Below are 21,364 nucleotides of genomic sequence, written 5' to 3'. Positions count from 1 at the left end.
AGAAGATCTGGGGACCAGAGCTGCCCCCACCCTGCAACTCCCCAGATGCAGAGACAGGATGCTGGCCTGCCAGGCGTCGTTCTTCATTAATGTGATATGATTTCCTGAGTTCGCTCTGGTCTGCCTGGCATCTGCAGGGTATAAGGGGGGACCACGTGGCTGGGAGGTCTCAGGCCGGCACACTCAGGCACCCCAAATGCAGGGCTGTGTGGTCACTCTTGCAGGTCCTGGAGTGGCTGCAACTAGACCATCCATCCTGCCGGGAGATAGGGAGATGGGAGTTGGATGAGGGTGCTGCGGTTACTGGGGTACCTGGGGACAGACAGGGGAAGTCTGCAGCCCTTGAGGTCAGGAGTATCGCCCTGGCCTCGGATGTGACATGTCTGTACAGGTTCTCCCTTGTTACAGAGGGCTCTGGCAGGGGCTGCGGGGTAAGACTGGCCACCAGGCCCATGAAGCTGCTGTTACCTCATTGTACAGATGAGGAAACTGAGGCACACTGGCTTCCATCCTTGCCCAAGACCACCACAAAGCAAGGAGGTGGTTGAATTGGGACAGAAACTCAAGACAAATGGAGTGAAATCCTGAGTTTGTCATCTCTACACTGAGACTGCCTCCCTGAAAGATGAGGGGCATCCGGGAGGGTCTCTTGGGCCCCATCCTACCCTTATGGGCAGGGAGACAGCATGGTAACCTGTTCAGTGGGAACAGGACAGGGAACTGCTGTGTTCTAGCTAGGACACCCAGGAGGACAATGCTGGCCCAGGGTGGCAGCAGCTGGGGTGAGTTTCTAGAAGCGCTGGAGAGATCAATGTGACAGTGATGTTGGAGCCCCAGAAGGCTGTCAGTGGCTAAAATATTATTCCTGGAGGTCAAGGTCAGCAGAGCTTGGCCTGGGGCCTGGGAGTGCCGTGGTGAGAAGGGGGAGGCAGACCCACTCTGCCTCCTGGGGCCCTGCAGGGATGCCTGCCAGTGAGCGGTGAGCGTGGACCCGTGGAGCCTGAGGACTAAAGACCCGCTCCAGGGACCAGCATTTTTTTCTCTGGCCCCGCCACCTCATTCCCCAGCCTTCTGAAAGGAGTGACTTGTGCCCAGGGAACAGAAATCTCAATAGTGCCTGGAAAACACTGCATCAGGGAGGAATTTCCTGGTCATTTCTCAATCCCGGGGCAGTGTCATAACCCCGGGGCCTGGAGCCCAGAATAGATCCCAGGGGCCACCCCCAGACAGGGCTGCCTGCTGACAGGTCAGCTCTGCTCCTCACAGCCTGTCCTGGTCCCCACTGGTGAGCTCTAAACTCCATGTGTGGCGACCAACCCGGGGCCACTGAGAGGTGCCGGGGAAGGAACTGGGCAGAGTCCTGTGTGTGGGGAGGCGGCAGGTGTTTCAGGGACCGGACCGTGAGAGAACATGGGGAGGGGAGGCTGGGCAGGAGATGGACAGATTGAAAAGGGAGCCGTGGGGGCCTCTGAGAAAGCAGGGGGGAGGGAAGGCGGGGCAGAGAGAGGAAATGAAAAAGCTGGGAGGGTGAACAGGCAAGATGAGGAGGGAGGGAGGGGGGAGGGAAGGAGGGAGAAGCTGACACAGAGACCTCACAGACTTCAAGACCAGAAGGAGCGAGGGGACAGAGGAGTGACAGCAGAGGTGAGGTGAGGAGGGGCTACAAAAGCAGAACCGAAGAGAAGGGGGGGGAGAGAGTGGTGGGGCGGAGAGGGGGGAGAGCAGAGCGGGTGGGCAAGGGAGGGGACGGGGACAGAGACAGTAGGGGACAGAGACAGAAAGAACTAGGAAAGGGGAGAAAAGGGGTTGACAAAAATAGAGAAGAAAAACAGGAGGGTGGGGTGCTGAGGAAGACAGCAGGGATAGAAGCACAGACAGAGAGCCCCGGACACACAAGGAAAGCTGTGGGTTGACTGGGAGACCCCTGCTGCGGTGACGGCCATGGTGGGGCTGGCGGTGGATTTCTGAGTGGCAGCAGGGGCTCTCCCTCCTCCCACCTCCCACCTCCCACTGAGGGCCCCTCCAGTCCAGCCGGCAGGCGTTGGCCAGGATGGCAGACTCCTGCAGGAACCTCACCTACGTGAGGGACTCGGTGGGCCCGGCCACCAGCACCCTGATGTTTGTGGCCGGCGTGGTGGGTAACGGGCTGGCGCTGGGCATCCTGGGGGCGCGGAGGCGGTCCCGCCCGTCGGCCTTTGCCGTGCTGGTCACCGGGCTGGCGATCACCGACCTGCTGGGCACGTGTTTCCTGAGCCCTGCGGTGTTCGTAGCCTATGCCCGAAACAGCTCGCTGCTGGGCCTGGCCAGGGGTCGCCCGGTGCTCTGCGACACCTTCGCCTTCGCCATGACCTTCTTCGGCCTGGCCTCCACGCTCATCCTCTTCGCCATGGCCGTGGAGCGCTGCCTGGCGCTCAGCCACCCCTACCTCTACGCCCAGCTGGACGGGCCACGCTGCGCCCGCCTGACACTGCCCGCCGTCTACGCCTTCTGCACCCTCTTCTGCTCGTTGCCCCTGCTGGGCTTGGGCCAACATCAGCAGTACTGCCCGGGAAGCTGGTGCTTCATTCGTCTGCGCTCCGCTGAGCTGGGCGGCTGCGCCTTCTCCCTGGCCTACGCCACCCTGGTAGCCTTGCTGGTGGCTGCCATTATCCTCTGCAACAGCTCTGTCACCGTCAGCCTCTGCCGCATGTACCGCCAGCAGAGGCGCAACCAGGGCTGGCTGGTCCCAGGCCCCCGGGCAGGCGAGGACGAGGTTGACTACCTGATTCTGCTGGCCCTCATGACGGTCATCATGGCCGTGTGCTCCCTGCCTCTCACAGTGAGTCCCCTCTGCCGCGGGGGTGGAGTGGGGGGTGGTGGTGGTGGTGGCAGGGTGGGGAGGGGCCATGCCCACCTCTGTCCTTTATTATTTGTGCCTTTTTCACGGGTGGGGAAACTCAGACTCAAGGAGTCAGAGGCTTTGGCAACTCTCAAACAACTTCTGACTTTCTGGAGAAGTCTCTCCCCAGTTGCTCCTGCTGCATTTGACTCCTCCTGACCCCTGGAATCCCCCCTTCCAGACTTCCTGTCCCCCACACATTCAAATGCACACCCAACCTTCCCTTGCCCCTTAATGATAATAAGACCCACCATTTATTGAGCATGTGCCCTATGGTTTACAAATCCTTTTTCGGATAATCTTCAAAATGACTTATGTATGCCTTCCACAAGCATGTACCAAGAAACAGGACAAAGTTCCTGTCTTGTCACCATTTTTACAGACGAGGGACGACTTCTCTTGCCCAGGATGGCACTGAGTTGGGTCTGGAGCCCAGGCTCCTTTGATTCCAGAGTGGGAGCTCCCTGCAACTCCCACCCGCAGACACCCAGGCTCCACCCCAGCGCCCCCCTCTGTCTTCCTGGACCCGCCCAGACTCACCCCTTTCCTCCCTGAGCCTGCCCAGCCTCTCCCTAGTTGAAGCAGGGCAGACCCTGGGACTGGGCACCCGGTCATCCCATCTGTACTCTGGTCTTTGTTTCTCTTTCCATAAAATTCAAGGCTGGGCTAAATTTGAGAACTATCAAAACTTAAGGGGGTTACAATGACTCAGGGACTAGAAGCTGTGGACAGTCACACACATGTGCAGCCCCAGGACCCATCCACACAGCCCCTCTAGGCTTCTGCTGGCTGTTTCCTGAGGCTTTCTATCTCTCTGGTCCCTGGATGCATTTCTTAGCTTTCATTTTATCTTATTTCCTTTCCCTTCTGCCAGGCCACACCCCACTCCTGAAGCGAGCTTGTGGGTGGAGGAGAGTGAGGGTGGGGTGTACGGGGAGATGGGTACTTCTTGACATCCTCACCCTGCCCTCAGATCCACGGCTTCACCCAGGCCATCGCCCCAGATAGCAGTGAGATGGGGGACCTCCGTGCCTTCCGTTTCAATGCCTTCAACCCCATCCTAGACCCCTGGGTTTTCATCCTTTTCCGCAAGGCCGTCTTCCAGCGCCTCAAGCTCTGGTTCTGCTGTCTCTGCTCCAAGCCTGCCCACAGCCACTCGCCAACACCGCTCTCCCAGCCTGCCTCAGGGAGGAAGGATTCAAGGCCCCCCACCACTCTTGAGGGGACACAGGGGAGCTGGGTGCCTTTGTCAGCCTGGGGTGAGGTGCTGGGGGCATCCCTGCCTCCAGCACAGCAGTCTGGTGGCACCGTGGGTACACCGTCCAAAGCAGGGTCCACAGCAGCCTGCTCCCTCTGCTGACATCGTGGGCAGATCTGATCTCCTGCCCTGTCTGATCTCCTCCTCCTGCTGACATCGTGATCTCCTGCCCTGTCTCCCAGGAGCAGGAGCCAGACAATCAGGGGCAAGGCTGGTGGCTGCAAGTGGACAAGCAGAAGTGATGAATCCTGGAGTGCTGGCCTGCCAGAACCGTAACCCCCTGAATTCAGGGGGTCGTCAGCTGCTATTTCTCCTTGTCCAGGGAGGCCACACCAGGCTCTGGGAGGAGAGGGAGGGAGAGAAGGACCATTTACCCTGGAGCACAAGAACAGTTTTCTCAAAATAACCAATGGCCTGGCTGTCTTGGTTTGGCCCTCGCTTGTCCATCTATCTCACTGTCTAAATATTTAGAAGGCAGAAAAGTTCCCAGAGCTGCTGTGCACTCGGGTCTCTTAGGGTTAGTGTTCCTGTGCTGCTCCCCATCCATTCAGGGTGCCCAAATCCCCGGGGCATGGTCCTGCCCTCTCCCAGGCCACTCCGAGAGCCACCCTCTCTCTGCCCTATGGGAGCCAGGGAGTCCCTGCTTCCCCTTGCTTTTTTTTTTCTTTTCCAAGTGAGGGGAGGGGAGACAGAGAGACAGACTCCCACATGTGCCTCAACCAGGATCCACATGCAACCCCCTTCTGGGCTGATGCTCTGCCCCTCTGGGGCCATGCTTGCAACCGAGCCATCCTCAGTGCCCAGGGCCAATGTGCTTGAATCAATTGAGCCATGGCTGCAGGAGGGAAGAGGAAGAGAAGGAGAGAGAGGGGGAGGAGAAGGGGTGAAGAAGATGGTTGCTTCTTCTGTGTGCTCTGACCGGAAACTGAACACGGGACATCCACATGCTGGGCTCTACCACTGAGTCAACTGACCCTTGCTTGTGAATCCCCATCAAACTTGGGAGCTCTGGCCCTCAAGGAGAGGCAGGAGGAAGGGGAGGAGCTGCATTGCGGGGTGACACTGCTGGGCGTGTGCCTGGGAAATGTGGCATGGCTCGGTAGTTCTAAGACTTGGACTGTGGGAGCATGGGTGTGGGGAGTGAATCCCAGGGATGGCTTAAGGACGCAGACCTAAGTCCTGTGCCTGTCCCAGATAAATAGCTGCCTCCATACAGAGCCTGACCTTACCTCATGTGTCCTTGGAGCTCTCATCAGAATGTCATTCATTCATTCATTCATTCACTCATTCATTCAATAAATAGTAGGCGCTGACTCTGCTGGCTACCGGGGACCCAGACCAGTCTCTACTCTACCCTGGACTCTGCTGGGTGATTTCTAGCCTCCCAGTCCTTCCCCTTTCTCATTGTCGTTACCTGACCCTCAGAGAGACCCAGAATGTTAGGGTGCCCAGGAGTGAGCCACTGAGCTGAAAGGCATGAAAGAAAGTGTGCGTAGGGCGGTGGGAGGGTGGTGGGAAAGCATCCCCCTACTCCCCAGCCCCGGCCAGCCCAGTTCCCCTTTCTCACTTGCTCCTGGGTTAAAACAATAATTCGAACCTGGAGAAGGGTGAGGTAGGCAAGACAAGAGCCCTCTGTATCAGCTAACATCAGCAAGTCATCCTCTGTGTAAGGTGTATCCTCTCACTCCAGCCTGTTGTCAGCTTTTTCTACAGAGGCCGGAATCATGGCTCAGAGGGGGCAATTATCAGCCCAGGTCACACAGCAAGAAGGGAGCACAGCTTGCGTATGGGTGGAGCCGGTCTGTCTCTGGAGCCCAGCTCAGTTTTTGGGCCAGTCATTTTACCTCTGTACTTGAATTCCTTTTGTGTAGAAGGGCGAGCATGACCTAGTACTTAGCTCACCGTGTTGTGCTGAGGATGAAGTGATTTCCCCTGAAAAGCAATTTAGCATATGGCCTAAAATAGCGCCTATAATAGACCTTACTGTTATTGACCTTGTTGTTGGTGTTGCTATTGTCTTCGGCTATCTGGGCAAATGTGGTTTGACAACAAAGTGATGCTTTGCTCTATTGTTGACTTTTTTCCTTCAGCTATGTTTCTAATCATATTAAAGGAAAACAAGGGGTGTCTGAGAGAGCTTAAACATAGGTCAAGATGACTCCTTAATGGGCTCTGGGTTTCCTTTGGGGTGATGAGAATGTTCTGGAACTAGGTAGTGATGGTTGCATAACTTGCATACTAAATGTCTCTGAATTGTACAATTTAAAATGGTTAAAATGATAAATTTTATGTTATGGGTATTTACCACAATAATAAAAAAACCCTATAATAACAAAAAAAATTGAGATTGTGTAGAAAATTTTATAGCAGTCTCGAAAAAGTCATGATAGTGAATTTAGTAATAAAGTTTGCTTGTATAAAACACAAAAAACAGGTGAAGAAACCTCTGATGGGGTCCACCTTTGTCACCAAGCATGGCCCAGACTCAGTGGGAACCCACCCAAAGGGGCCCCTGGAGGGTGGAGGGGCTGCAGAGGATCTGTGCCGCCCCTGCAGGTGGGCCAGTTCTGTGCACCCAGCCTCTTAGGGCTGCTGACGGCTAGCACAGCGCTGGGCATTTGAGCCCGCAGCGTTCTGGCCTGAGGTGGGTGCTAGTGTCATGCTCATTTTTTAGATGTGGTTTAAAGGGAGGAGAGGATGAAGTTTGAAGCTGATTTTCTGCTGGCTCTTACCTCCCAGGCCTAACATCTCCTAAATCCACCCCCACCCCCCCTGCAGTCTCCACCATCTCTGGTCTAGATGTCTATACTGGATATTTATAATCTGCCAGGTCGGGAGTTTCAAACAACTCCCACCCTGTCCACACGCAGACTCTCAGGGATGATCTGGGACCTCACCTCCTAGCTGATCAGTGTCCTGATCTGACTACTCGTGTATCCTGTCTGAGCGGTCACTTCCCTGCTTGCCAAGCTCAAGGGCTCCCACGGCCTGGAGGCCAACTCCCACTCACTCTGCTCAGCTACACCAGACAACTGGAGTTTCCCCAAAGAGGATATGACCCTTCAGGCCTCCACCTCTCTGCTTATTGAGGTCACTCTTCCCAGAACAGTGTTTGCCCTTCTCCATCCATCAAGCTCCCGGCCCTGCAAGGTCCCGCTTAAACTCTTCCTGCTCCTTGGAGACACAAACACTCTGCTCTCAGGACTCGCGACTCTCTGGGCTCCCTGTGGCACTCACTGCAGCCTGCCTGGCACAGATGTTTGTTCACTCAGTAGGCTCTCACAGAGGGCTGATTGTATGGCAGGTCTTGTCCCTGTGATGCTGGGGACATGGCAGTGACAAAGATAGCCTGGCCCTACCCTCCTAGGGTTCAGTCAAGTGGGCAAGGCTGGGGAAGGGGAGAGGAATTTAGGGGGACATCAGGGAGGGATTCTGAGAGGAGGGGATGGCTGAGCCGGGATCTGAGGATTGGAAAAAAGTGGGCCAAGAGGAGGGTGTCTCTCATGGTTGCAGCTGACTTGGCCTCTAACACCTCCCTTCTTTAGCCTCCCATTCATTCACTGATTCAACATACGTTCCCCCAGGCCTGATCTGGGCCCGCTGGGGACACAGCAGCAACTGACATCGCCTTGGCCCTCTCTCCTCATGATGCTGTGGGATGATCATTTAAGAATCACAGAAATATGTATTACAATAAGCAGCAAAAACACAAAGTTACAAACTGTGATGTGTACGAAGAGACCACAGTGCAAAGGATCTGTGAGAACACATCTCTGAAACATCTGTAGTCTGGACTGGCGGGTCTCAAAGTGACACACTAGGAATGATCTGACTCCCTGAAGGAGAATTTATTCATGTTTAACATCATTTCTTTATTCATTTTCTGTCTTCCTAGCTCTGGGCCTGGCCCACAGATGGAACTTAAGCACCCACACATATACACCCTGGCTGGTCCCCTGTAGTTGCAGCTCATGGGGACTTTCATAGTCATTGCCCCACCTTCCGGTCATCCTGGGAATGACACTTAGAAGTGGTCCCAGAGCCACTGTTCTAGCTGGTGGCCACTACCTTTGGGGGAGTGAGGGAAACTTGGGTTTCCCTCCCTTGGACGCTGGTTAGTGCTTCTTGTTTAGTTGCCTTGTCAGGACAGGCTTTATGCTGGTCCCCCAGATCTGTGGGCCGCATGGGAAACAAGTCCCACTGCATCTCTGCTTTGGCCTGGAGTCAGCTCTCCTCAGTGTCTGCCCTGCATCCATTAGAAGCTCCAAGTGCCATCTATGTCTTTGATTGATAAAGAACGGGAAAGGGAAGTCATGATTATTTAATAATGTAGCTTCTCTGGGAGTAAGTCTTTGAAAACACAGGACCCAAGGGAGAAAATGATAAGCAGTAAAGGCGTGTGGGCATCGGGAGGTGGTGGGTAAAAGCGTGGGTGTTGGGATCTGAACGATCTGGGGTTTCGAAACCCAGCACGGCCATTGTCAAGAAGTGCGGTGCAAGAGGGTTCCCCTGCTGCACCTTCACGCAGTCAGATCTCAGTAATGTATCTCATGCCTACATACCCACCTCAGGTAGGTGAATTCTATTAGGACTCAATCTGGCCTAGTGAGAATTAAATGAGGTGTCTATGAAGTGTTTGGTACAACCTTCTGAGGTGGGTATTTTTATGATCTTCCTTTTATAGACCACTATTATTCTTCATTTTATGGACTGGTAAACTGAGGCCTGGAGAATTGAAGACACTGCTCCAAGGTTATCAGGTGGCCCCTGAGGCTTAGGGAGCACAGAATCATTGCAGAATAGCCACACTGGGCCTGTGGCCCAGTTCTGAGGGTCACCCAAGCATGTCTTCTTTCAACTACAGGGCCAGACTGCTCCACATGTCTTCTGGCTGCTAAGAGGGTAGCTGCCATCTCAGACCCCACCACGATGACCCCAGCCTCAACCCAGCCTCCCCACTGGCTCTGTCTCAGGCCTGCCTGAAGTCATCTTTGTTTTAAAACGACCATTTACTCTAAAACTAGGCAGCTGATCATCAACTCCTTGGAGTCAGATCTGGTTCAAACTCCAGCTCTGCCACTTTCGACTTAATAACCTTGGTACCGCCTACTTCTCTGGGGCTGCTTCCTAGGTTGCAGAATAGGGACTAATGGCACCCAACCCAAATGGTTGTCTGAAGGGTGCACTGAGGTCATTCATGCGGAACTTCGAAGTAGGAAGCACCCCGCGAAGTAGAGGCTTAGGGGGCACTCAGCATACCCCAGGCTTGTTCCTGCAGGCTCAACCCCAGGGGGTAGGTGCTTCCATACCCCCATTTTTATAGATGGCACACTGAGGTCTGGGGATGAGTCATCTAAGATCATGACTCTTACCCATTTACACTCTTACTATACCAAGTGCTGAACCACAAAGAGGTGGCAGAAAAGGGGGCAAAGGAACTGGGCTGTGGTGATGCCCAGACCGAGAAGACCCAGCCCAGCCTCATCTCTGCCACAAGGCCCTTGCAGGCTTCTCCATCCAGGAAGACAGAGTTTTTTTTAAATTTTTTATTTTTATTTATTTATTTATTTATTTGTATTTTTCTGAAGCTAGAAACGGGGAGAGACAGTCAGACAGACTCCCGCATGCGCCCGACCGGGATCCACCCGGCACGACGCTCTGCCCACCAGGGGGCGATGCTCTGCCCCTCCGGGGGGTTGCTCTGCCGCGACCAGAGCCACTCTAGCGCCTGGGGCAGAGGCCAAGGAGCCATCCCCAGCGCCCGGGCCATCTTTGCTCCAATGGAGCCTTGCTGCGGGAGGGGAAGAGAGAGACAGAGAGGAAGGAGGGGGTGGGGGGTGGAGAAGCAAATGGGCGCTTCTCCTATGTGCCCTGGCCGGGAATCAAACCCAGGTCCCCCGCACGCCAGGCTGACGCTCTACCGCTGAGCCAACCGGCCAGGGCCCAGACAGTTTTTTTATTACTGAACCCTGCCTCTGCTTGACTCCTGCCCAGCACCTGTGGTCAAGTGTGTGCAGCTCAGAAGCTAGACAGCGTGTTAACTGCTCATCCCCTGTGCCAACCGGGGAGCGGAGGGGATTTGGAGCTGGGGGCTACATGGGAAAAGCCCCCGAGAATTCTCTTACATCCTCCCCAACAGCATGGCCGGACCACAGAACTTTCTTCACATTCCCCTGGACTCGGGGAAGCGTTCTGGAGATGGCAGTTGCTGTGGGCTTTATGTCACATCTCTGAATCCTGTACTGTACCTCCATGGGCTCAGGACCACACGGCACACTTAGGCTGCCTGCCTGACATGGACTCAGTGATGTCACCCCTTCCCCAGAGTACCCCGTTGAGAGCCTCCCACCCACCAGGGCCTGACACGGCCTTGCCCGTGCTTGCTGCACACTCTGACTGATGTCGCCCTCACCCCCCCCAGGGTGGGGCTGGTCTCGGCCCTGAGCTGCCCCGTGCCAGCCTGTGGTAAGCACTGAAGCTGACCGACCCTCATGAACCGCACCCTGGACAGGATCGGAAGTCTGGCTCAGTGGTCCCTCTAGGCTGCCGTGACAAGGCCAAGTCTTTGCAGTGAACATGGAGTGAAGGCTCTTCCAAGTCAGGGCTGTGGGTTTCAGGCCCAGAAACCAAGATGAGGGCCAGAGTCAATCAGATAGTCACTGTATTTTATTGGAAAACATTGATATATATTTTTCTTCACAGCTTGAACTGAACACAATATTGCCCGGTTAAAAAAACAAAAAACCAAAACACTCCAGAAACGTCCAGCTTCACGCCTACCTGCCCTTACCCTTCGCTCTCGGCTGGGCCTCCCACTACGCCCCGTCCCTCCCCTGCTCCCCCGGAGGCTGGATGCCAGAGGGGGGATGAGAAGAGACTCTCAAAGCTAGGCAGGTCCCAGGAAAAGCCACTTGATCGACCTGGGGGTGGGGGACAGATGAAATGAACAGAAAAAGGAAAAAAACGAACAAAACAAAAACCCAGACGACTGAACTGCCCACATTGACTTACTTGTCCCAGAGGCAAAAGTCAGAAGCAAGGCCAGGGATCATGCTCTCCGCTGGGGGGGGAGGGGAGGCAGGCAGGCGGGTGGCAGCGGGCAGAGACAGCGCAGATGTGAGGGGCCAGCCACGGCACCGGGGCAGGCAGCAGTAGAAGCGGGGTAGGGCTGCCCTCACTGCGGTCCTCCAGGCAGCGAGCTGACAGGACTGTTTATTGCAGGTGTTTTCTCTCCAGGGTGTGGTGGGCACATCTTCCCTCTCCCCACCCTTCAGCTAGCCCGGCATGGTTTTTGACAAAATTTAGTTGTCAGGGGCATGAAGAAAAAACCCAGGATAACCAGCACATTATGAAGCGACCATTCCCACGCATCGGTTCCCAAGAGGGGCCCTCCTTGTGGTGGGTGGGTGTGTCTTGAGGGAGGGAGTGGCGAGGGATGTTAGCACCAGGTATTTACAGACAGCTTGAGATCGCTTTAGGGACAGGGCAGGTATGGTTTGCAGACTGGCCAATGGAGCAGCCCCCATCCAGCCCAATGTCAGGAAGCCAATCAGGTGGTTTCAGAACAGCAGCCCGTGGGGTTTGAGTGCTGTCCACTCAGTCTGTCCCCTTCTAAGAGTTGGCCCCTTAAGTGGTAAAGAATGCCAGCTTCGAAGACTCCCATGCCCCTCAGCCCCCTCTGGGGCCGCATCCATCCAACACAACACCTCAGTCCTCTGGAACACCTCTCTCAGCACCCCTGCCCAAAGGCTGCTGGGACTTGCACCCGGAATCTCGGGGCTGGCTGCATGCAATGCCAGAAGTGTGCTCTTCCGCCTTGGCGAGGGCTTCATTCCCTCCCTAGCAGGTCCTGGGACAGGGCTGGCAGCCGCCCCAGCACCCAAAATAAGATGACAAATGGAAGGAAACAAACTGAAATGGAGGAGAGCCACCCTGGCTGGAGGAGGGCTGAGGCTCCCCACGGAGGAGGAGGGTTCATCTTGTAAATGCATCAGACCCTGGCGGAGGTCATTGGAAAGGCGAGGGCAAAGGGAGAGATGAGGGAAATGGCAAGAGACTCAGGAAGGAAGGAGAAAGAGCAGTCATGCAGCTTGGGACAAATCTTTTGTTGCTTTATCAGATTCTCAATCGATTGGTGTTTGCTAGAACCGGAACGCAGGGGAGTGTGGAAGAGAGTGCGCGCGCAGGAAGAGAGATCAAGAACGGGCATCACCAGCTGCCCGGGGCTTCACTTCGCAGTCATCATCTGTACAAACTCTGGAAGGGAAGCAGGGAGGGAGAGGTCAGAGGGCAGTGGGGCTGAGCTGTGAGTGGCCCTCCCTGGGACCGGGGACTGGGGGCCTTGCCCCAGGGACAGAGCCCAGTGCCAGCTTACCTTCGTAATTGACCTGGCCATCTCCGTCAATGTCGGCCTCTCTGATCATCTCGTCCACTTCCTCGTCGGTCAGCTTCTCACCCAGGTTTGTCATGACATGACGCAGCTCTGCCGCGCTGATGTAGCCATTGCCATCCTGGTTTTGGGGGACAGGTAAAGGCTTTGAGTTCAAGGCAGTCACCAGGTCTTCCCTGGGGTGACAACGGGAGAGGGCAGCAGGGATGGGATTGCCCCCCTCACTGGGCAGAAGAAGGGCCTTCTGAAGCTGCAGAGCGAGCCGGCCTTGGGCTAGCACTGGGCAGGCTTCCTGGAAGTGCGGCCTCAGTAGTTCTGGTTGTGCTGTGTGTCCCGGGGCCCCGCCGGCTCTACTGTTTAGCCCAGGGGTTGTCAACTTTTTTATACCTACCGCCCACTTTTGTATCTCTGTTAGTAGTAAAATTTTCTAACCGCCCACCGGTTCCACAGTAATGGTAATTTATAAAGTAGGGAAGTAACTTTACCTTATAAAATTTATAAAGCAGAGTTACAGCAAGTTATAGCATATAATAATTACTTATTGAGTACTTTATGTTGGATTTTCACTAAGTTTGGCAGAATAAATCTTTATAAAACAACTTACTCTAGTTAAATCTATCTTTTTATTTATACTTTGGTTGCTCTGCTACCGCCCACCATGAAAGCTGGAACGCCCACTAGTGGGCAGTAGGGACCAGGTTGACTACCACTGGTTTAGCTGGAAGGCCAGTGCCACTCTGGAAAAGGACTACTTACCTTGTCGAAGACACGGAAGGCCTCTCGGATCTCCTCCTCGCTGTCGGTGTCCTTCATCTTCCTGGCCATCATGGTCAGGAACTCTGGGAAGTCAATGGTCCCGTTCCCTGGAAGGTGGGAGGGGAGCTGGGAATCACCCTTGGAGATGATCTTTATCACCCCAAGGAAGGCTCCCTGTGCTCACGGGGGGGGGGGGGGGGGGACGACGACCACGGACGGACCAGGAGTGGGGTGCCCACCCACTTGGTCGGGCTTACCATCTGCATCCACCTCGTTGATCATGTCCTGCAGCTCTGCTTCGGTGGGGTTCTGTCCCAGGGACCTCATCACCGTCCCTAGCTCCTTGGTGGTGATAGTGCCATCTCCATCCTTGTCAAAAAGGGAGAAGGCCTCCTTGAACTCTGGGGGAAGAAAGGGAGTGAGTCAGACGTCGAGGGCCACGGAGAAAGCCTGACACTGGGATGCCGACTCCCTCCCTGGATCAAGGCTGAGGGTCAGCCCCAACTCAGACACAGCATTAGACTGCAGTTCTGGTCCGAGCTTCTCAGTACACTGGGCAGCCCCTCCCCCTCTCCCTTCAGTCAGCACTTACTGAGTGCCTCTGCCAGCCCAGGTAAAGCAACCTGTTCTGCCACCCTAGCTTAGTGAGGGCAGAAGGGATGACTAGCTGACAGTCCTTAGGATCTTTTCGGTCCCCGGACTTGGCTTTTCTCTCAAATGATGAAATGGACCACTATCATGGACTGGATGCGAGTCAAGAGAATTCTCCATTTAAAGTATGCTAGCCAAGGTCAACTGACTGGGAGGGGAGGGAGGGCTGCAGAACACCTTTAGTTGGCACTGTGTTCCTCCTGTCTGGGACCAGCAGCCCTGTTCCCTGGGCCGACACTACTGGCGTTCAGAGGAGTCCGTGAGTGGCTGGGTGTGGAAGTGAGGAGGTGGCCGGCAGCAGAACTCAGCTGGCAGAACTTGGCTGACGGGCGTGCGTGGGGTTGGTGGGGGGAGGGAAGGAGAAGGGACTGCTGCCAAGCCAGGAGAATGAGGAGCTAGTGGCACTGAGTGGGAAGACCACAGCTGGGGACGCATCAGGAGCGGGAGAGGAGCACTGGTGCCTGCCCTCCCACCGGGCCGTTCTGGCAACTCGCACTCTCTGCCCCCAAAGCCTCCAAGAGTAGACTCCCCACAGCCTATTCCCAGAGGGTGTGGGCTGGGGTGACGTGGGGGACAGTCTGCTAATGGGAACTGGGCTGTGTTAGCTGAGGTAAGAGAGTTGGCTGTGGGTGGCAGGTGCAGTGGGAGCCACGCCTAGCCGAGGCTGTGCCCCGATGAGACAGTAAGTCTCCTTGGGAATGCCAGTACCTCCCTTGTATTCTCCAGCTTGCCTTAGTGGGTCTTTATAGCCACTTGGGGCCACAGTTTAGAAGCTGAAAGAGTGACTATGTTGGGGAGGGTAGGCAGTGTAGGAAAGGAGAGATGGCAAGTCTGCTCCTGACCTCCACGGCTTCAGAAGCTGGGTAGCAGCGCTGCGGTTGGGTAGCTGCTGGGGGCCAGGGCCCATTCCCCAAATCTCTGCTCCTGCCCACTTTGTGCTGGCCCAGGGCTGTGGAGACAGACCGAGAGCTGGTCTGTGTCCTCAGGCAGCTCAGGTTGGGGAGAGGGGAACCTAGAAATCCACTCAGCACACAATAGTTCCTGCAGCTGTGACCCTTCTGGCGGCTGGGGGAGGGGACACACTACAGAAATGAGTTAGATGGGATCCATGGATTTCTTTCAGTTTACTGGGAAGCTATGTGATGGTTCCTTTGTTATTTAGCCTGTAGAAACTTACGGAGCACCTACAGGTTCTAGGCACTGAGGGTAAAGCAGGGACCAACAGAAACAAAGCCCCAGCTCCAGGAACGCACGTCTAGCTACGGGAAGTACAGCAGGTAAGGACATCGTCAGCTAACGTCAGACAGGGAGAAAGGCTCCGAAGGGAACAGTGACATGGTGGCAGACAGTAAAGAAGTCTGTCTGATAGGAGGGAGGGAAGGCCTCTCCAGGGTGACATAGGAGCTGAGTGACAATGAGAAGTCGCTGCCCGTGCAGAGATGGCAGGGTCAGGCCAGCTCCTGGGCGGCTCTTAAAGTGGGACAGCGAGGCAGGGAGCTCACCGCTGAGCCTCACTGGCAGGAGCTGGGACAGACAGCTGGGTTTACCCTGCAGTCACTGATTTAAAGGGCCCCGGCTGAGATGTCCAGGAGAGGAACACAGCTTTTGTTGTCTGGTTAGTGCCTGTCTCAGGACCAGGGGTTTGGTGTTGCTGGGCCACACATATTTCCTGCAGATGTTACTCCTGGAAGGCCAGGTCGGGGACGCAGAGGCCCCCAAGGCAGGGCGAGGGAGGGGCAGGCAAGCTCACCTGCGATCTGCTCCTCAGTCAGCTGGTCAGCCTGGAAAGCAGGAAGGAGAGAGTTAGTCACCGGGCTAGTGGCCACCATGGCTACACCTTCCTCAGGCGGCCCAGCCCCCTCTGGCAAGGCCAGCTCCACATGGCATTTTGAGCACCTGGGCAATGGGGGGACATGTCAGAGTCTGAAGCAGAGCCTAGGATCAAGTCTGGTGATTCAGGAAGCCAGGGACTCAGGGGGGCCAGACCCAAAGGTTTTAAATGCTGACCCAGTGGGCAGGAGTGCTGCTCTGGCCCCTAACCAGTGCAGGGCTGCGCCCCAGCATCAACACCACGGGGAGCCCCACAGGCTGAGTAAAGGGAGCACTTGCCCTAAAGGCCTGATCAAGCAGCTCTAGAAGTTTCCACACTGAAACAGGCCAGCCCTTGGGCAGGGCAGAGGATGGTGTCTGGGACTCGCTGCTAGTTTCTGTGTCAGCTATTTGGAGGTGCTAAGTCCAAGCACAGTGCACCCAACTGGCAACAATTCCCCTTGCTGGTGTCTCTGAGTTGCTCTAACTGCTGGAAGGAACCCTGGTCAGGCGAGGCAGTCGCTCTACTGCCTTGTGCACAGGGATGGTGCTGGTTAACACTCTGTTTTATTTCTTCTGGGCAGGAAGGGCAAGTGTTGGAGGGGACATCGGTGGGCAGCAGCAGGGGTGGCAGAGGCTGTAGGACTAAAGTCAGCTTCCCAGCTGCGCTGTGGTTTTTAACCCTTTCTAGGCCTGGGTGCTCTGATGGCAGGCAGCCTTGCTGCATGTGGGATTTGGGGGTAGGGTAGAGGAGAGGCCAAGCTTTTCTCGTGCTGCTGTGCTGGGAATCAGCCTGGGACAGGGATCCTCTAGGTGAGGACCTGGCTAGGGGGCTGATCGCAGCAAAAGATAAATTTTCCTCCATTTCTGTGAATAGTGCTAGGAAGGCACCACGCTCCCCTGGATCACTGTGGGTCCAGACTGATTGCTCCCCCCACTGCCTTCCTTTCAAAATTAGAGGAAAGAGGCTCCAAGTCTGCAGCAGGTTCTTTGGGCTGGAGAGTCCCCCAAACCAATGCAAACTACTGGATTTGTATTATTCTACAGAGAGGTTCCAGAGCTTCCATAGAAGCTAGCAACTACCCCCAAACCCCATCCCATCCCAAATATTAAGAAATAGTCACATTAGAAGCGGTCCAAAATGTTTGTTTTGTTTTTCTAACTTAAACAAAGAAGAACTTGAAGCCAAGCTCCAAATAGGCAGAACGGGAGGGAAAATCAGTGATGATGGCAGAGGAGAGAAGAATGGCTGAGGGAGGGGAAGAAAGGTAGACAAGGAAAAGCACCACACATGTCCATTCTAGAGAAGTCCAAAGTCTACAAAGAAGGATTGGAGGTCAAATGGAGATACTTCTGCACTGCCTTAAAAAAGACTCAAGGGATGTCCTGGCCAGATAGCTCGGTTGGTTGGAGCATAGTCCCGAAGCGCAGAGGTTGCCAGTTCGATCCCCGGTCAGGGTACATACAGGAACAGATCTATGATCCTGTCTGTCCCTCTCCTCCTCTCTCTAAAATCAATTAAAATAAATAAGTAAGTAAGTAAATAAATAAATATATATAAAAAGACTCGGGGCTGCTGGGCTCCTAACTGACCACCTGGCAGCCTCAGGCCCATGAGCCTCTTGCTCTCCCCTCTCCCCCTGGCTCCCACAGGCCAACAAGCCTGGGCTGCTCCCCCAGATCCTGCCACCTGAGGAAGCTGCTTGGGGAGAGTGAGAAGAGAGGATAGGCTTTGGTTACTAAGGACAGAAAATACCAGGGGAGGTGGAGGAGGATGATCCTGACAGGACAGCAGCAGTCTGAGAAGGGGAAGGGCCGCCAAGCCACCTGCTTCTATCCCCTGCCCTGGCCTAGATGGAAAGCTAGCCCAACCAGGGGTCTGCCCATCCCCACCAGGCCCCCACCTCTGGGAAGTGCTGTCAGGGGCTGGGGCAGGCTGTAGAATGCCCAAGAGTGGCTCTGAAGACCAGTGTCTGCCGCCCCCCACCACCGATGAGCCGGAAGGCACTGTTACACAGTCCCAGGGTTGCTGCAAACAGGTGTGGCTCTGCCCAAGGGCCTGTTAGTCACTCTGCCTCCAGGCCAAGAGACCCTCTCCCCTGCTGGAAGAAGGAAAGGTCCTAGTTTGGAACTATAGATCTCAAAGCCTGGCTGCTGCCCAGAAAACCGATTATAGCTGGGGGGACCTTTCTAGGGTTTCTTTTCTTTCCAGAACTGAAGATTTTAAGTTTTTACCAAAAACTGTCTCCAAAATAACCCAGCTGGCCTCCTGCTTCCGTTTTCCTCATCTTAGGCGCCAGCAAGAGGCTGGACAAGAAAAAAATCGTGGGTTAGGGGAGAGATGAAGGTATTATTTCTCTGCCTTGCCCAGCCCCCGTTCAATGCCCGAGAACAGTGTTAGATGAGATCAGAAACCAAGGCCAGGGCCCCTCACCCGGCCAAGGAGGAGCCACAGCTTTCAGGCCAAAGTCCAACCAAGGCCAGTTAACAGTGACTTGTCCCACCCATACCTGGCTGATTACAAATGAAAAGAGAAACTAGCTGGGGCCAAAGCTCGGGTCCTAACTAGGAGGTGGGGGGGGGGGGCTCTTGGCACCCTCCAGGGCTTCAGCGCCCCTTCAGTAAGGTTCTGTTGAGGGAAAGTGGGGTAGCAGCAAGAGGAGCCATCAAGTCTGTGTCAGCAAGTATGAGATCTGATACACAGCAGCGGCTGCCTTGTTCTCCCCGCCTTGCCAGGGGGGAGGGCTGCACATGGTTCCCAGGCTGAGCCTAAGGGGGCCGGGGGTGTTGTGGGTGGCAGGGACTGGGAAAGAACCAATCTGCTGGTTTTCTCTCAAAGCTCAGCTGTGTGAATTAACAGAATTACTCAGAGAGGGCCCTGAACGAAGCAAGTGGCCCTCGGACTCATAAGGGTTCCCTCTGGAGGTCCTCTCTGGTCAACCTCCACAGCCTCCACCCTGAGGCTACAGAAACAGGCATCCAGATTGTCACTGACGCCACACTGTGCTGCACTGTCATTTGGCACACAGTGAAGAAATGCAGAACAGTGCATGGAGCTGGAGATCATAAGAAAACTAGCACTTCTGTTTGGAAAAAGCAGCTCTCCTGGTTTGAAAGGAGCAGCGAGGGGGTGAGGTTCAATGCTTAAAAAGCTGATCATTTGATGCATACTAAACTTTGATCCCCCGCCCCCATTTCATGCGGCTTCAGTGCGCAATAGGGGCCTGAACAACTCCGCCCACCTGCTCCCACCGCCCGGGTGCCTTCTGCCCAGCCCTGTTCTTCCTGGAGAAGGGGAACCGTACAGCCACTCCCTGCCGCCTATGCAGCCCACTCCCCATCTAGACTGAATAGTCTTCCTCCCAGTTTTCCCCTGGAGACTTCCAGGGAGCTATCCACATCTCCCTACAAACCTAGATCCACCTTGGCTGCCATTCATTCTCTCCTCCAACTACCCCGAACCCATCCCTTCTTCCCCTTCACCTCCCATCACCCAAGCCCAAGACCTCTTCCACCCCTCGCCCTGAAAAGCCACCTTCTCACGGACCCAAACACAACACTCTTCCCTGGCCCTCCAAACCCAACTCCTGCTTCCTAGACCAGCAGCCTCAACCCACTAGTGACCTCAGACCCTTCTCTGGCTGCCCCCAAATCAATCACGAGGCCCTCTGTTGCCCCACCAGTGACAAGTGCCAGTCTTGCCATCATTCTCTTTTAACCACCTCCCCAACCCCGATCCTTTTCATTCCCCGCAGGCTTCCAGAGCATCTTCTAACCTCTGCTGCCACCCACCCCGGGCCCTTCCTCCCCTGAGCCTTACCCTCCTCCTCCATCCTCTGCAATGCCCGTCTTTGGAGAACCCCCACTCTACCCTCTCGGGTCTGATCTGCACAAGTCACCCCAATCCCCACCCAGGCCCAGCTACCCACCGCGCCTTCTGGGGAGCCCCCCAGTAGCCCAGTCTTCCTGTGATCCCCTCGGGACCCAAAGACTTCATCAGGGCCCAAATAATCCCCTTCCCAGCCAGTGTTTCTTATCTCGCCCCCTGCGGTCCAGACACCCCATCTTAGAGAACAAACGCCCTATCCGGGGTTCAAAAGCCTTTTGGGGGAGGTCCAAACCCCTTCTGAGGGTCCCGATGTTCCATCTTCGGTTTAAAAGCTCCGGAGAGGGCTCAAACGATCATTTGGGGTTCTAAACAACCCATTTGGTGCTAAAAGTAGCTTCCAGAAGTTCCCAATCCCCTTTTTGGGATCCAAACGTCCCGCTCTGGGTTCGAATGCCCCCGACTGGGAGCTAGAGAGGGGACCAGAGGCGTCCGCTGGGCCCGGGCGCCCCCCACCCCCATTCTGGGTCCATTCACCCTCCCGGGGGTCCTGCCTCGCCGTGCTCGCCTCAGAGCTCCCAGCCTCCGCGGGCCCCCAACCTCACTCACCATGGCGAGGCCGGGGTGTCCGGAGCGCGGAGATCAAGGTTCCTCCGGCGGCAGCAGCTGCAGCAGCTCGAACTCCACCGCGCGTTCGCGCCTCCACACTCTCTGCCCGCAGCGCGCGCCGCCGCCGCCACCGCCCGCCCCAACGGTCCCTCAACGGACGCCGCGCGGGCCCCGCCCCGCCCGGCCCCGCCCCGCCTGTCCCACGTGCAGTCGCACTGCGACTCCGCGGATCCCTCCGCGTTTCTTTTCGTGCCGCCGAGCTCGCGAATCTTCCTCCTCCCACCCGGTACTAGCCTTAGGTTTGCCGTCGGCGGCGTGCCCGCGCGCTCCCGCCGCGGGACTAGTTTCTGTCATCGCGCGCCCCGCCCCATCTGCCACACCACTTTCTTCCCCGGCGGAGGGGCACTCGACCACGCGTGACTCGTCACTGTGTGAGCCGCACCGCTATTGGGCCCGGGCCATGGCGGAAATGAGAGCGCGGCACCGATTGGCTCGGCCTTCCCTGCAATGCGTCAAACTGGGAAGAGCCACTGCCTGATGGCGGGGGGAAAACCTGAAATGTGTGCCCGTATGTGGCGGTGAGGGGGAACGAGTTTAAGAGGGAACTGTGCGGCTGCTAGAGAAACAAATACATCGTCTGGTGGCCAGAAAGTGATAAAGGACCTTCGGAAGGCGCAGAAAGACTTTCTCAGATCTCCCCTCTAATAGATGGAAGGTGGTGCAATCCAAAATGTTGTGGTCTTGAAGCCCCGCCCCTAAGTGGGGCCAGGGAGGTGGCGGGGTCTTCGAGGTTTTGTTCGTCATCCAGGGCAGGTGTCTCCTCCGAGATGCACTTCACGGATGTGCAAATCCCTTATCCCCGCTAAGCTCCTGATCGGTTCAGGGTTCTATGAAATTGGGGCCTCCCGGGACAGCCTTTGAGAACAGGGAATTAATTCAGCCGTTCATTCAGTAAGCATGAATTGGACGCCTGCTGTACGCAGGGGCCTATGCGTGGCTGGGCTATGAAGATCATACTTTCCAACCATTCTCCTTGTCATCTTCTAGATCACCGTATGCACTTCTTGTTCCAAGGTCCCATCACTAGGAGGAAAACTAATTAATGACAAGATTAGCCGAGACAATTTATTCGAGCTCAGAAACGCACCCTCCCTCTTTTTTAGAATAGTAGCTGCTATTCGCTTACCT

The 21,364-nt window shown here is 55.6% G+C and overlaps 2 protein-coding genes across 2 annotated transcripts; one reads left to right on the top strand and one right to left on the bottom strand.

Moving 5' to 3' along the window:
* Positions 1 to 1,753: 1,753 nt before the first annotated feature.
* PTGIR (prostaglandin I2 receptor) lies at positions 1,754 to 6,452 on the top strand. Its single transcript, XM_066373819.1, has 2 exons — positions 1,754 to 2,818; positions 3,852 to 6,452. Exons 1-2 carry the CDS (start codon positions 2,051 to 2,053, stop codon positions 4,236 to 4,238), a joined length of 1,155 nt encoding a protein of 384 aa, XP_066229916.1. The 5' UTR covers positions 1,754 to 2,050; the 3' UTR covers positions 4,239 to 6,452.
* Positions 6,453 to 10,784: 4,332 nt separating this feature from the next.
* Positions 10,785 to 20,354, bottom strand: CALM3 (calmodulin 3). Its single transcript, XM_066373818.1, has 6 exons — positions 20,177 to 20,354; positions 15,683 to 15,713; positions 13,539 to 13,682; positions 13,282 to 13,388; positions 12,511 to 12,646; positions 10,785 to 12,392 (listed from the first exon to the last, which is right to left on the bottom strand). The coding sequence occupies exons 1-6, from the start codon at positions 20,177 to 20,179 to the stop codon at positions 12,364 to 12,366; spliced, it is 450 nt and encodes a 149-aa protein (XP_066229915.1). The 5' UTR covers positions 20,180 to 20,354; the 3' UTR covers positions 10,785 to 12,363.
* Positions 20,355 to 21,364: the final 1,010 nt, after the last annotated feature.

This window comes from Saccopteryx leptura, chromosome 3 (assembly GCF_036850995.1).
Source record: "Saccopteryx leptura isolate mSacLep1 chromosome 3, mSacLep1_pri_phased_curated, whole genome shotgun sequence".
In the NCBI taxonomy this organism is placed as follows: Eukaryota; Metazoa; Chordata; class Mammalia; order Chiroptera; family Emballonuridae; genus Saccopteryx; species Saccopteryx leptura.
This window is presented reverse-complemented; position numbering and strand designations above follow the sequence as displayed.